This window comes from Physcomitrium patens, chromosome 16, assembly GCF_059467195.1.
Source record: "Physcomitrium patens ecotype Gransden chromosome 16, ASM5946719v1, whole genome shotgun sequence".
Lineage (NCBI taxonomy): Eukaryota > Viridiplantae > Streptophyta > Bryopsida > Funariales > Funariaceae > Physcomitrium > Physcomitrium patens.
This window is the reverse complement of record NC_143425.1, coordinates 3,762,214-3,778,075: the sequence shown is the minus strand read 5'-3', so window position 1 is coordinate 3,778,075 and position 15,862 is coordinate 3,762,214. Positions and strand designations below refer to the sequence as shown.

The window sequence follows — 15,862 nt, the reverse complement described above, 5'->3', positions numbered from 1 at the left end:
TTCTCTAAATTTTTTCTCAAGCTTTGAAGGTTTTTCTGTGGAGTGTGTGGGATGCTCCCCTGTGTTGTTTTTTTTTTCACATTACAAAGGGGAGATTACGCAGTTAGAGGAGCTTCTTTATCTTTTGGCTCCTGGTAGTTTGCGAATTCCGACGTTTGTTTTGCTTTGGGTTATCACCAGTTAGTTTTTGGAGTTAATTGTGCACAGCCGTAGGTGGGTTTTTAGTTTTGCCCTGTTTTGAGGGTGGTTTGGGTAGTGTTTTGAGGAGCTCCATCATGAATGAGTTCGTGAGATTGCTCTTTTACCAATGGCTCCCACAAATTGCTATTGTGGGGTATACGGCCTTGGCTGTCCTGATTATCACCTTACTTGTCAAATTTTTCAACAATTCGTAGGCTCAACAAAGTTGAGTTTAGGGTTCCTCTGTTTCCAATTGTTTGTTCCGTCTTCTCGGTGGTGAAGGCAGTGCTAGCCCAAATTCATATCCCAATTTTCTCTTCCTTGTCTCAATAAGATTGATGAAAACCGTGACTCTTTAGTCAGAATTATGTTGGAATCCTTCGGGCTGCATTTTGCTAGGTTCATAAGTACTTGGTCCCATCTTGCTGGATCCGCCATAGCTGGCTCTGTGTTTCCTAGGATTCAAGGACAGCGGTTTTTAGATAGGAAAAATCTTAGGTTCGAGTAACTCGATGTCACACTTGCTTGCTGATGAAGATGGCAGTTGTTTTGGCAGTTGTTTTTTTCAGGTTAACTCATGCATGTTCTCAGGAGAGTAGTTTGTCTTAACTTTGATTAAGATGGTGGTATCGGTTGTGAATCTGAGGTTCATACTTTGCTAAAGTTGGTTACTCTTCTAGACAGGTCTGCAATCTCACGATCCCAGCAATACTTGGATCTTCAGTAATTGGACACTAAGTGGTTTGTGTAAATTTAGACCTATTTTGTTTGGAAAGCTGTCTTCAGAAATGAAAACGCTCAGCTTTTCGTTTGAATCCTCTGCATTCCACATGTGACAATGTTGTACAGTAACTGCACATCGTTGCGATGTAGAACAACCATGTAGAATGAAAGTGTAATCTACCGTTGGATCTTGTTGAAAGCATACAGAGGTTGGTCTTTGCTCAACTTGCAGCCAAATCTTGAAGGAAGTTCGACGATTTAGAAGCAGAAAAGTGTGAGTTTGGAGCTTGTAGTGATGAAGTTCACGAGTCCAAAACATTCCAAAAGTGTCAAAGCGCAATCTTATAGATTTGCTGAAACGTCAATGCTTCTTAGACTTACAAATTGTGATTAATTTGTTTACTGATTTTGATGAATTTTCATTCATTGGTTTGCTTGTTTTTTGAAAAATTTAATTATGTGTGTTAAAGAATTTAAACCAGGGGAATATAAGTTTTTATTGAATACATAATTTTATTCCCTGGAAAGAATACCAAAATTCCGTTTGTTTTTTATTGTATTTTTTTAAACTCTAGAGTCATCATTTCATGAGTTTGATTTTGGATTGATTGAAACAGACAAACCTTCAATCATGTTACAGTTTACCTTCACCTGAAACCACATATTTTGTTGGTTCGGTCAGTCAATGAATTGATTGTTCAATTTCCAACAAAGAGCACCAAAATCCAATTTTATGTTTTATTACTTACAGTTCCTTTGACTTATTTTAAAAACAAATTATGGATAAAGAATTTAGTTTCTTTTAATATTTAGTTGGTATAAAATGATTTAACTTTACAATTGATGTCTATATCAAGTAATACTTATTTCAGTTTTCAATTTTTAAATTAAGTTTAAAAAAAGAAGATAAATGATTCTGGTTGATTCTTGTGAAGAATTGGTATTAAAAATATTAAGTGTACATTACTTGTAATTCAAGATTTTGTTAACAACACAAATCAATGTTAATAGTCAAATAATAATATAATAGTCAAAGAAGTAGAAATAGAAATAGTAATAGTAAAAGAAGTAGAATTAGTAGTCAAATAATTAATAGTCAAAGAAGTAGAAGTAGAAATATTGTATTAGAATAACATAAAACCTTATGATAATTATGAGAAGTGATAAATAGAAAAATTGCATGGTACAAGAAACTTGCAAACCAAAATAAAAAAAAAAGTCTTCTTCTTTTTCTTTGTAGATGTTTTGAAGGATTCTCTCTCTCTCTCTCTCTCTCTATATATATATATATATATATATCTATATATATTCCTACAAAGAAAATTTCTTACAATGCCAATTATTTTTCTTTTAATTAAATATAATATGATATATTTATTTATTAAGCCACAAGATTATTTAATGTTGAAATTTAGAACCATTTACAACTTTGGTTCATATGAATTATTTTTGAGATTGCCTACAATCTTTATTAAAACATTTAAGACTTTTCTTATCAAATTTTATTTTTATTTGATTTATACATAATAAATACTATTCTAATATCATATATTGAATGATTAATAATACTGAAAAGAATATATTAATTGTTGGGTTTCTGTATAACAATACAATTGCAACCGAAACATCAAAAGTATAACACAAGATTTAAATAGAGTTTTAATTGTTGTACATTTAAAAAAAAAAAAAAACTAAATTATTTTATTTATTCTATACTTTTGTTTAATTGATTTTATTTATTTATTTATTTACTTTTCCTATTTTTGGTGGGCATATTATTCTTTTACACATTATTATAAATTTCTTGCATCTTTTAAGGTGCAATAATATAATTTGGTATTAGTTTTCATATTCGATTTTTTGTATTGGAAGAATTCACAAATTCCAAAATCAGTTCTAAAAACATTATTTATTACAATACAGTACATTATATAGCTTGTAAAAAATCCCTCTGTTCTTTAACATCTTCCCTCTGTTCTTTTGTAACTGAAAAGGAGAATTCGACTTTTCAAAAAAATCAATCAAATTTAGTCTAATAAACATAAGAATTTATGTGATTTATTTTTTAAAGTATAATTCATTTATCATATTTCTAATATTTTCTTCAACTTTCGAATTAAATAATGAAAATTAAATTATATATATATATATATATATATGTATATATTACATATATCTAATTATTAGCTATTTTCAGATTTTTTTGTAGATTTAGTTTTCAAACTATTTAAAGATAATTAGTATTATTAATAAAAAAATAAATATTTTCAAATTATGGTTTTTGAACTATTGTAATAAACTTTTTATTAAGCTATTGTTGAAATGTTTTTAAAATTTCAAAATATTATTATTATTGGATCGTTACGCTCGTAAACTCCTGAAATCTGCTTAATCGCATTAACTAGCATGTTTTACAATATCAATGATCAAAGATTTCCTTTGTGATTAATTCTATAAACATCTTAGAAGCCCTTCAAACCATTCCACTCGGCAGAAACTTACTGTATCTAAACATTTTTCACAACAGAAAAAGAATCAAAGTCAAAGGCACATTCCATCAAAACATACGTCCAAATATATCACTGAAAGCGAATGTGCATCAACCTTTTTTGTTAAAAAAAAAAAAAAAAAAAAAAAAAAAAAATCATCTACAAATCACGATTGTGTGAACTCAAACAGGGATTAGAATTGAATGAACAGCATCGACAATGCATCGGGCATACGGTGTTTCTTTATAGCAATCTGTGCATCGAAACTGAAGGGACTTTGCACCTGAAAAAGCTCATCGATCCAAGAGCTCCGCTCCAGATATGAATCACCGACACCATAGCTTAGCCAGAGCAGTTTGGTTTGTGACCACCCTCGGAATGAAAAGCGTCGGATTCAGGAACTAGAGCACAGTAGGTGGATCTAGGCTCTGCAGGGCAGGTTTATTCGGAAGAGGAGAAGATGAGCAGCAGCTGTGGTGATGGATCAGGAATGTGCAGAGCTTGTGTATGGATCACTGTGAGATGGGTCCATAGTGTGGCAGTCCACCAGCGCAGTGTAGGCGGTGTCATGGACGTGGACCAGCGGAAGGCTGGAGTTGCAAGCGATGGCGCAGAAACCATGTGGTTGAAGCTCAGAAGGCATTTCGCGAGATGGACTCGTTCAGTCCGTGGCCAAACTGCCAAATCGGGTGGGAAAGCGTGTCTAGGGAGGCATCTTTCTGTGCATGCTGCTGTTGCTGCAACACACTCCAGCCGAGCTTAGGAGATTCTTCGTAACCATGCCTGAGAATCGATGCCTGCTCCAGTCACCGCTCTTGTCTCATTTCTCCTCTCATCTACGGTTGCCATGGTCTCATCTTCTCCAGAAAAGGCTAGGGGATGATTGCCTGATGCAAAATGAAGGGTGCAGCTGCATTCTGCACTCTCTGAAACCATGACGGATTTTGATGTACGATCCGACCTGGTGTGTGTGTGTGTATATATATATATATATATATATATATATTCTTTTGGGCAGGGTTGATATTCCGATTTCACCGAGTAATTCCTTTCGCTTGATTGCTGGTTGCCTTCGCCGACTACACACAATACAGTTCTTACAAGTTTTGAGGTTGCAAAACGTGGGGTTTCTTCAACTTCTTCTACACGAATCAGATGGAAAACAGCGACCAGCGTATGCCAACTTGAAGCATCCGTTGTGGACTACGGTGGTGTGTTCCCTGTGAGACCTGACACTCTCCGTGCAAAGAGCTGTGGGTCCACCATATATTTGGGTGGGCTACCACTTGACCCTGTCTATTGTTCCTTCTCCTTCTCTAAACCAGAGCTGGAGTTTGATGGAGAAGCTGTGGTGGAGCATGTGTAATTGAAAGCCTGACACCCTCACGTTGTTTCCCTGGGTATTCTAAGCTGGCGCACAGCTCATTGAGCGCAGCTCACCGAGTAGTGGGCCAGAATTGGTACCTGTCGTTTCATCCCTGCAGGCGTCGCCAGGCTAATGTAACCGTCGCCGTACAGATGGCCGGGGAGACAGCAGACCATGCTATACGACTTCCTTGTTGGACAACTCCGACGATCGGTTGCTGCGACATTCAGCACCACTCCCACGGATTCTTCCACTATTGTTCCTGCATTGCACGAGCTGGGAGATGTTGAATGAATTACTCGACGGGAATAAAAGAAAATGGACTTGTTCCCTTGCTGCTAGAGCAATTACAATCACCCACAAACACTTAAGAAATAAAACAGCCAGGAGATGGAATTATTTTGTTTGATGGATAGGTTTTCATTTATATTCTTTTCTTTTCTTCTTCACTTGCTTACATAATTACATGTAAGTAAAAGAAATGAGCTGTGTTGTTGCATGGCCGAATGACATGATTGTTTTATTTGATGACAAAATCCTCTACTGTGGTTTCAAAAAAGAAATGAATTATGTAAGTACTAATTTTAGTTTAAGTTATATATATATATATATATATATAGATAGATAGATAGATAGACATGTATGTATAGATAGATAGATAGATATGTATGTATGTATGTATGCTCACACTAACACGTATACAGCATCAGCTACAATATACAGGAGTCCATTCAACTACATTAATATTGCAAATTGCGTACTTAAAAGTGACGGTGTTAAAAAAAAATTAGGGAAATGAAACTCTTACAACCAAGGTCTTGTCATTTCGACTATCCTCCAAAACCACCTCATCCCTTGTTCCTTCTTTTAGGGGCTCCATCCAAATAGAGTTTTTGTATATGTTGCAGTTTCGATACTCTCGATGCTGAACATCGACAAAGAGCACTGTATTCTGCAAAACTATCGGACATTATACCATGAATGATGAAACACCGTATTAATAATCTCGTGCTTTTGCAGTAACTAGTGATCATCTCTTAGTGCGCCTTATTCCAAGGATGTGCAGCGATAGCTGTATGATTCGTTGTACAGGATTGAACAGAACGGCGGGATTGAGAGACCAGAATTCGCAACCGTCTCTCGACACAAACAACTTGATCGTCGATGTTGTTATGAGTGAAAACATCGATTCATCAATCAGGTTAGATAGCTAAACAGTTATGCTGTGGGCAATTCGAACATCCCTCCGTTAGTAGTGCTGGTCCCTTAATACTGAAACAGAGGGTCGAATTAACCCTCATGACTTCATTTAAAACATTGGAAACCACGCCTCCATCTTTACGGATCGAATCACTTCTTCGCTATGGCTAAAGGCGTTTTCGCAAGACCCTTGTGAGGCGACAGGATCTCGAGTCAGTCGGGAATTAAGCACCTCGTCTGAGCCATTGCTTCAGGCGACACAACCGAGGAGCGAAACCATACATGTCTTGTGCATGTAACAAAGCTCAGCTTCTCAGCTCTGCTCAGGGAGCACCAAGAAACTGAGTTCTGGATCCTTTACTCCGAACCGTGCGTATTAGCATTGAATGTCTTCTTTTGCCTTCGTTCTACGATATAGTCTAACCACAGAAAGTGGAATAAGTGCAGCATTGACATAGTAGTAAAAAGTGTGAAGGCAATAAATCCTCTAATTCGAGAATCCAACGTTAAAGATGACTCCACCATTTCTCGATTTCTGTCCCTCCAGGTGAATGACCCACCTCATTTTTTTACCTTTCATTGGCACCAATGAATATAAATGCTTACCTTGCTTCATTCCCACGTGTTGATGTCTCCAACTGATTGGAAGGTCACCTGATTACCTTCATCCGCGTTGACGGAAGCTACCATGAAGTGTCTATCTCCATTCCGAGTCGGATTTTCGAGTTGCGGAGCGGGTTTGAATCTTCTGTAACCTGCGTTACCAAGCGTTGGCCCATGTCAGAAGAGGGAAATGCTGCGATGCGCCACCGAGGAGCCGATGGGATCCAGGGCATAAAGACTACAAAAAGCAACTGTCAATCGTTCTTGTGCAGCTGGCTTTTGGCTGTACTACTTACAGTTGCATTTACGTCCGCGACTCAAAGGCTGTAGGTATTGCCAGGCTCCTCCAGTTGTGGTCATCATCACTCCGACGTTTTGTGAAGTCCTTTTCCCTCTGGAGCTGAATAATCTGAACGCTGCGTTGCGTTGCTGTATGCAAGTAGCATGCGTCATGAAAACTCCCTCGTGTCATTGCTGCCTACGCATCTTCCATCTCACAGCTGATATCCTCCCATCATAAGCCCCTCTCTGATTCGGATTCCAGCTTAGTTTCCAGATGCGTTCCTTCTCCACATTGGAGTTCCGGCAATTTTAGTGTCACGAAGAAGACTCTTTTCAATAGCTGTGCGGATGTCTCCTCTTGGTCCACAAGTTTCCCGACTCTGAGTGTTGGTCCTGAGGTGGGTGTATCAAGCTTCCGCTGGAATCTCGTCTTCGAAGCTCAAGATTTGGTCATTACTGGGTGCCTTGGATTCAGGAAAATACACACAGCTGAACTTCTTTAGTCTGAAACTGAAGAGATCAGACATTTTTCCTGGGAAGTGAGCCGTTGTTAGCTCTACATTGTCATCTCTACATCGACCTGCAGAGTGAACAATATCGCACTGCATTGTGGATTCGTGAGCTTCGGTGGACTGAGAATCTCCGAGGAAGGCGCAGAATGGAACCCCTTCAGCTGCGGAATGGGGCGGTCGCCACCTTTGCGGCCTTGTGTTGGGCTATGGTGAGCTGTGTCCACGGGGTCACATTCCTTGAGCAGTTTACTCCCTTCTCCAAAGATGGGTATCACGTTCAAGTAGCGCCCGATGGCCAGGAGGCCAAGATTGTGCTGGATCAGTATGCCGGTATTGATCATCACGTGTTTGATCTATGTCAGCTTTACGATTACAATCGTTTTGAGTTCTGTTTCAATCTGAACCACGCACCCCCCCCCTTTTTTTTTTTTTTTTTTTTTTTTTGCTTTGTTAACCTATTCCTCGCATTGACTTGGCATCGGTGTGGGGTGTGGTCAGCATCTGGGTTTGGATCAAATTACCAGTATTTGTTTGGGAACATCACGATGATGATCAAGCTTGTGCCGGGTGATTCAGCTGGCACAGTCACTGCTTATTATGTAAGTCAGTTATGACTTGAAGAAGTCCTGGGTTGAGTTCTCTGCCACCAAGTGAGATTGTTTGGAGTTTCTGATGAATTTGATTGAATGTGCAGCTGTCGTCTGCCCAACCCAACCACGATGAGCTGGATTTTGAGTTCTTGGGCAACGTCTCTGGCCAGCCATACAGTCTGCAGACCAATGTCTATGCTAACGGCATTGGTCGCAGGGAGCAGCGGATCAGCCTTTGGTTTGATCCTACCACGGATTACCACAGTTATGGCGTTCTTTGGAACAGGAAGCAGATTATGTAAGTACTGTAGATTGGATTCTAAACAACGCTAGTGAAGGGTCTCATCAGGCAATGCTGTAAAAGTGGTTTCAACAATTTCAGTAACAGATACTACTGGATGTTGTCAGAGAGCACTCTGTTCCCTCCAATGCTACTAGCAGAATACGTCATTGATTGCTGGTCTGTCTAAACATCAACTCAATAGTTTTTCAAGAGGTCATTAAGTTCTGCGACCAAATCTGAAGTTCTTGTACCGTATTGGAATGTGACCTGCGTTCAAAAATGTCCTGTATCTGTCTCTAGGTTTTGGTCTACTTGGTTACTAGATCGTGTTGCAGTTTGGTTTATATGGCTCAAGTAGTTCGCTCTCTCTCTCTCTCTCTCTCTCTCTCACTTTTTCCTCGCTCGATCCCATTTAGAATGACTAAATTCGTGATTTACGCATAACCTTCGCTTCCTTGAGACGTTGAAGCAGAAGAAGAAGCAATTATTCTAACCAGTTCATCGTTATCTGATGCAGTTTCACAGTTGACAACAAGCCTATCCGCCTCTTCAAAAACAATGAAGATGTTGGTATCGCATATCCCAATAGCAAGCCCATGGGTTTATACGCCAGCCTTTGGAACGGAGATAGTTGGGCTACACAAAATGGCTGGGTCAAGACCAACTGGACTCATGCGCCCTTCATCGTGTCGTTCAGAGATTTCAGCACCTTGGATGGCTGCGTGGTGACTAATGACATCAACCCATGCACCCAGGTTACCCCCACCCACTGGTGGGAAGCTTCAGCCTACCAAACCATAGACCACAATCAAGCAGAGCAGCTCCTGTGGGTGAAGAATAATTACATGATTTATGACTACTGCACAGATACCTCAAGATTTCCTTCTCCTCCTGTGGAATGTAGCCGAAATGTACCCGTCTTGTGATCCTTAAATGGTTCTCACCGCACAACGGCTGAAAAATTGTACTTCCAGCAGTTTGCGGAGAACTCCTTCACAGCAGGCTCACTCACATTAAGGGAGAAACCTCACATAAAGTCTTGGAATCCTTCTTCTACTATGTCGGTTCCTGATATACTAGGCGCTCAAGTTCCAATGGGACGTGAAGGCAATGGTCAAGAATTTCGGACAAGAGAATAAGCATGTTAGGTTAGTAGTGGCGAACCTTCACTGTCGGTGATAGGCTCATTGAGTCTTTTTTTCTTCTTTTCTGTTTTTTGTTGATCATTTTTTCACTGATGAGGGTGGACCTAATCGCTCCCGTGTACATTATTATTGCAAAACTATGATATGACAAAACTAGGACCACTTTGCAATTAATAAATATAAACTACTATTGAATCCTTCTGTGGAAAATTGTTCTTCTATTTGATTTCACTCTGTAACAACTCACATTGTTTCTTGAAAAAAGTCAAGAAATGAAAAGAGAAGATTGCAAATAATTTTATTGATCACAGCTTGGAAAATCAAGTGCGATGGAATAGAACATTGTCTGTTTACACAAATTGTATACAAGTTCGGAAATAACCCAAAACAGAGTTTGAAAAAAGTTTCATAGATCAATTACGTCTCACCGACTCTTCACCCTAACAGTACCTACACTTTGCCAAAAATCTAAAAAATCGAGAACAAAAGAACAAAAACCCCTGAAATTGAGCTCCCGTAAGACTTAGATTTCGATGTAGCGTTCGCTCATTGAACAATGAATTGCAGTGACCATGCTTGTACACACATTTTACAATGCAGAACTTCACAAACTAAATCGTGCTACCAACCCGCCAATTCTGTACAATTTCTCTCCATAGAATTCCTACCAGAAACGCTAACTCAATTGGCTTGAACCACCCGCTACGGCGGCAATGCTGGCTGGCCAGGAAGCCGAAGAAGCCGAAACTTGTACACCTTGGAACCAGAGTTGGTAGTAGCATAAGTATGTGACGCAACACTGTACAATCCATCATAGGTATACCTGCTAATCCGATTCGAGCGACCCTCATGACCCCGAATTACACGCACTGCCAAGTCGAGCCTTGAGCTATTCAAGAGCGCAAGATTCCCTCTCACAGGTTCCTGATCCTGCACTGGGCGCTTGTCCTTTGAGCAGAAATTCCCGCCCTGTCCACTGTAAGTAATAGTGTTCCCTCTGTCGTCATTTGCGTATCCCCCAGAGAGTACCACACTGGTCGCTACTTGGTCGTCTCCCTGCCAAATATAATCAATTCCCGCTTGAGGCTGGCGGTGCAATCCCACCACATACACTTCACTCCTGTACCTGAAGTGGTCACCCACCTCGACGCCTGGAACAGGCCCAACTTGCCCCCAGTGCAAAGAAATCCCATCCTCGTTCATCCTCTTCATGACTGCCAAATCCGGTCGTAAACCGGCATGACCGCCCCTGCGATTCCTCCGATACTGCCGTATCAATGCCCTGAATATCCTGCGTCTCTGGTGGAATTGAGTTCTCGCATCGGCCGTGTGATCGAAGCGAGGAATGACGGGATTGTTCCTGACGTTTGGCGCATGTGCTGGTCCTGCTTGAGCTGCTTGGACTTGTGCTCCTTGTGCTTGTGCTGGTCCTGCTTGAGCTGCTTGAACTTGTGCTCCTTGTGCTTGTGCTGGTCCTGCTTGAGCTGCTTGGGCTTGTGCTCCTTGTGCTAGTGCTGGTCCTGCTTGAGCTGCTTGGGCTTGTGCTCCCTGTGCTTGTGCTGGCCCTGCTTGTGCTTCTTCCTCTTCTCCTACCATCTCTCCGTCTTCTACTTCTGCGGCGTTACTAGGTCCAGCGACGTTGCTAGGTCCCGCCTCATGGTCAAATCTACCGTTGCGACGAGGGCGAAGGCGCCCCGCGGCAGGATCCACAGCAGCAACTCGAGCATCGGCCTCCTCCATCGTCAATCTCGGCGCCTCGTTGCGACTCTTATGCTGCAGCTCCTCCTCCTCCTGCTACAGCCAACGCTCATGATGCTTCAAGCCTTGAAAGAAAAATAGCAACCTACAGAGCAGAAGCGCGAGAGAAAATTGAATGATAGCGGATTGATAGCGTAAACTGAATAGCAACCTACAGAGCAGAAGCGCGAGAGAAAATTGAATGATAGCGGATTGATAGCGTCAACTGAATAGCAACCTACAGATCATAAGCGCGAGAGAAAAGTGAATGATAGCGTCAATTGGAACGAATAGCGTTGTGAACAGCGTTATTGATCCTGTTGTGGAGTCTACATAAAACCCTCCCCCCTCCCCCTCGGAAGAGAAGTACAGAGATCCCGGCACCCTTTGGGGCCTCGGATGTTGCTTCCGAATTGTACCTTGGAGGGGACGCCTTCCCTGCCCAGTTGGCTTTTTCAAATCCCTCGCTCCTTGCCGACACGCGGCTGTGCGCCGTCAATCCAGTCACCGTAACCCCTTTCACATTGACCATTTCAGCACCTCGTGAGGGGGGGGGGGGAAATGGATTGTACGTGTATGTGACAGTTTCAAAATATATATATATATATATATATATAATTATTGATCGCAGGATTTTCATAATTTTTTAAAAAATAAAAGGTTCAATAAAAGATGGGGTGTTTCTTATTTATTAAATCTAGGAATTAAAAAAAATCATGTAAAGAAAGTTGAGAAGTATTACCAAGAGGTAGTCACATAAGAGTATAATTTGATGACCAAATAGTCTTGTGTCAAGGACAAGAACTCAATGAAAAAGCAATTCAGACAAGTGAGCCTTCACTCAAAGAAAGGTAACAAAATATAAATAAACAAGTATGTATATTGAAAGAGAAACTAGAATGGCTATTACCAAAAGACAAGAAAACTAGAAACCCTTGAAACTAGACTGGAAGCAAGAAAGGAGTTGATAAGAGTGAAGAAGGCTTCACTCTTGTCTCTATATATACTATCTAACTAAGGACTACATGACGATGTTCTATAGGACCTCCAATATGTGTTGACTTTGTAAGACACATGCCTTGACTTACAAGGCAAGTTTTTCTACGTGTGGGCCACATAATTAGCTTGGTCTTCAAGCTAACAACATGTTGTCAAGGACAAAGACTCGATGAGGAAAAATATACACCAAAGGCTATCTCGATATAATAAGTCAAAATATAAACAAGTAGGTATATTAAAAGGAAACTGGAATGGCTATTGCCACAAGACAAGAAACTAAAGACTCTTGAACCTGGACTAGAAGCAAGAAAGGAGTTGACAAGAGTGAAGAAGCCTTCATTCTTGTCTCTATATATACTATCTAACTAGGGGCTACGTGGCGACGTTCTATAGGACCTCCAATATGTGTTGACTTTGTAGGACACATGCCTTGACTTACAAGGCAAGTTTTCCTACGTGTGGGCCACATAGTTAGCTTGATCTTCAAGCTAACAACATGTGTGGCACATGGCCAACTTGTTGACCACGTTTCTAATCCAAAAAGTCAACTAAAGACACCTATGAAGTCAAAGCAGCGTCTAGGAAGTTTCTAGGAAGCTTCTATATTAAATATTATACAATTAACTTACTTTTATCTACTTTTACTTACTTCTACCTATTTCTATATGTAATTATTAGCTTACATGATTATGGCCGTGACATTACCCCCCCTTCTAGAAACGAGTTCCACGAGGAGCGGTCATCATATGTTGAGGAAATCTATGATGCGACGAATTGTATTCGCCACATACTCTGATCTCTGTTCTCTTCGAAGATGATTGATAGGGCCTCTCAACCATCGGTAGTGTCCCATACCAGGGCGGGAAGACCGCCCAGTTATTTGATCATTATTGAGGCCTTCATAACTTCCTTCAAATAATACATTTGAAACACCATCAGGAGTCGTTCCTATCTCCAATAATATCACCAAACATCGAGAATCTCTTCCAAGGTCGTGATACCAAATGCGTTGTATCTCACCATCTATTCGAGGAAGAACATGTCGTTCTTGAGGGTCTTCATCTCGGTTGCGTCGTCTTGAAGGTTGTGACAATCGCAATGTCTCATCTGGTAAGTCAGCAAACGAAGGTTCTTGAGTTGAATCCGCTGGTTGTTGGCTCTCCATCTAATTAGCGTCACAAATGCAAAGAAGTTACAAACAAGGATAGGAAATTGAATGTTATCTTGCCTCAATCTCGTCTCTTTTATAAGAGAGGTTTTCATCTTGGTTTTGATGGATGTCGTTGATGAAAAACTTTGACTTTAGCTGATGCATTTGCTAGATTCCTGGATGGCTCCCATGTGCGCTCACTAATATCATATCCGCGCCAATGAACAAGATATTCCAGCTTATTTCGGCGCCGCCTTGAGTCTAATATCTCTTCCACCTCAAATTCTTCATTATTATCTACTTCTATAGGAGGCGGTGGCATTTGTCTTCTTCCTTGTATATCCACTGTCTTATATGGTTCAAGAAGAGACACGTGGAATACAGGATGGATCTTCATTGACTCCGGTAGATGTAACCGATATGCAACTGGGTTGATCTGTTCAGAAACAGAAAAGGGGCCAAGCCTACGATAGTCCAATTTATCACAAGGTCGAGTGGTCTTGATATTGCGACGAAGTAGCCATACCTTATCACCCACGTTGATCTGTGGTTGCTCCTTACGATATAGATCTGCGTTTATCTTTTGTCGTTCTTGAGCTTCCTTCAATTGTGTCTTCATTATTGCATGTAACTCTGACAACCGATTTGCCATATCTTCTGCTGCAGGATTATCAACTTTTGAAAAATCAAAAGTATCAAGTTGTGGATGATAGCCATAATTGGCAAAGAAAGGTGTTTGTTGCGTGGAAGAATGTACCGTATTATTATAAGCAAACTCTGCCAATGGCAGAAGGGTTGTCCAATCATCTTGTTGGTAGTTGATAGTACACCTTAAATATTGCTCCAAGACTTGGTTTACGCGCTCTGTTTGTCCATCAGTTTGAGGATGAAAAGCCGAAGATAGTTTTATGTCCACTTTTAAAATCTTGAAAAGGGTCCTCCAAAATCTTGACACAAATTGAATTCCCCTATCCGATATGATATCTTTAGGTAATCCATGATAGCGATAGATATTATCAATGAAAAGCTTAGCTGTTTCTTCACCTGTGATAGATTTTGTACATGGCACAAAATGTGCCATCTTCGTGAAACGATCTACTATCACAAATATAGAATCATAAGATCTTGAACTTGGAAGATCTGTGATGAAATCCATAGAAACAGAAGACCATGGTTGTTCTGGTATAGGTAATGGCTGAAGAAGTCCGTAAGGTCGATGACGAGGAATTTTTGATCTTGAACAAATATCACATGATTGTACAAAGTCTTTGATTGACTTCCACATTTGTGGCCACCAAAAGTCTCTTGATATGAGTTCCAAAGTCTTATTATATCCAAAGTGCCCTGCTGCTGGAAAGTCATGACGTGCTTGAAGAACACGTAAACGTGCTTCTCCTTCTGGAACATATAAGCGTCCTTCAAAATATAATAGATTATTCTTGAACTCAAACTTAGAAGGATCATGAGACTTGGAAGAATTATTCTCGATATCATAAACAAGAGGGTCTGAGGACATACTGGACTGGATTTGCTTGAGAAAAGTTGAATCAACAGTCAATGTTGATTTCATTGCTCGGAGATGAAATTGCTCCGGTTTCAAGAGGACCGTTCTTTGTTGCTCAAAAGCTGCATCTCCTTCTTTTGGTGCAAAATAAGAACGTCTAGATAGGGCATCAGACAAACCTTGTTGTTTTCCTGGCCGATAAGTGATAATGAACTCGAATCTTGACAAAGACATACTCCAACGAGCTTGACGACGATTCAACACGCGTGCTGACATGAAATACTCGAGGTTCTTGTGATCTGTATACACAGTGACTGGACTAGAAGCGCCTTCTAGATAATGACGCCATTCTTGAAAGGAATCCACAATCGCAAGAAGTTCTTTATCGTGGATCTCATAATTGATCTCGGCTGCTGAGAATTTTCTTGAATGAAAAGCTATCGGATGGAGTTTGTCATCTGTTCCCATTTGTGATAAAACTGCACCCAAGGCAAAATCTGATGCATCTGTTTCCATAAAAAATGCCTTGGAAAAGTCAACACGATATAAGACTGGTGCAGAGACAAACGATGTCTTCAAGGCTTCAAATGCTGCTTCCGCTTCTTGATTCCATTGAAATTTATCTTTACTAGTCAAGCGTGTAAGTGGAGCTGCAACTCGTGAGAAATCTTTGATGAAGATCCGATAGTAATTGGCGAATTCCAAGAAACATTGAACATCTCTTACTGTCCTTGGAATCTTCCAATCCACGATTGTTTGGACTTTCTTAGAATCCATCATGAGACCATCATTTGAAATGATGTATCCTAAAAAGTCAACTTGAGTAGTGTGAAATACACACTTTTCCATCTTGGCGTACAATCCTGCATCTCTAAGTTTTTGTAATACTTGACGAACATGTATTTCATGTTCTTTGACGTTCTTGGAATAGATCAGGATATCGTCTAGATAGCAGACGACAAAATTGTCTAAGAATTCACGAAATACATCATTCATGAGATGTTGAAAAGCAGCTGGTGCATTCGTGAGTCCAAAGGGCATGACATTATATTCGAAATGTCCATACCTGGTTCGAAACGCAGTCTTCCATTCATCTCCT

General features: G+C 40.3%; 2 protein-coding genes across 6 annotated transcripts; one reads left to right on the top strand and one right to left on the bottom strand.

The window, feature by feature from the left end:
• The first annotated feature begins 7,119 nt into the window (after positions 1 to 7,119).
• LOC112293802 (putative xyloglucan endotransglucosylase/hydrolase protein 5) lies at positions 7,120 to 9,583 on the top strand. Its single transcript, XM_024543654.2, has 4 exons — positions 7,120 to 7,685; positions 7,854 to 7,954; positions 8,050 to 8,243; positions 8,746 to 9,583. Exons 1-4 carry the CDS (start codon positions 7,502 to 7,504, stop codon positions 9,152 to 9,154), a joined length of 888 nt encoding a protein of 295 aa, XP_024399422.1. The 5' UTR covers positions 7,120 to 7,501; the 3' UTR covers positions 9,155 to 9,583.
• Positions 9,584 to 9,646: 63 nt separating this feature from the next.
• On the bottom strand, positions 9,647 to 11,505 carry LOC112293801 (YDG domain-containing protein At5g47150). 5 transcript variants are annotated; one of them, XM_024543650.3, is made up of 2 exons: positions 11,353 to 11,505; positions 9,647 to 11,164 (listed from the first exon to the last, which is right to left on the bottom strand). In XM_024543650.3, exon 2 carries the CDS (start codon positions 11,111 to 11,113, stop codon positions 10,076 to 10,078), a length of 1,038 nt encoding a protein of 345 aa, XP_024399418.1. In that variant the 5' UTR covers positions 11,114 to 11,164; positions 11,353 to 11,505; the 3' UTR covers positions 9,647 to 10,075. The 5 variants fall into 5 exon arrangements, with proteins under 5 accessions (XP_024399418.1, XP_024399419.1, XP_024399421.1 ...); XM_024543651.3 differs by having other exon boundaries at positions 11,349 to 11,497; XM_024543653.3 differs by having other exon boundaries at positions 9,647 to 11,167; positions 11,349 to 11,489.
• Between the last annotated feature and the right edge of the window lie 4,357 nt (positions 11,506 to 15,862).

Coding starts and splice junctions, on each gene's coding strand:
- LOC112293802 (XM_024543654.2), top strand. CDS start 7,502: ATGGAACCCCTTCAGCTGCGGAATGGGGCGGTCGCCACCTTTGCGGCC. Junction 7,686..7,853: donor TGTGCTGGATCAGTATGCCG/GTATTGATCATC, acceptor GGGTGTGGTCAG/CATCTGGGTTTGGATCAAAT. Junction 8,244..8,745: donor TGGAACAGGAAGCAGATTAT/GTAAGTACTGTA, acceptor TATCTGATGCAG/TTTCACAGTTGACAACAAGC.
- LOC112293801 (XM_024543650.3), bottom strand. CDS start 11,113: ATGGAGGAGGCCGATGCTCGAGTTGCTGCTGTGGATCCTGCCGCGGGG.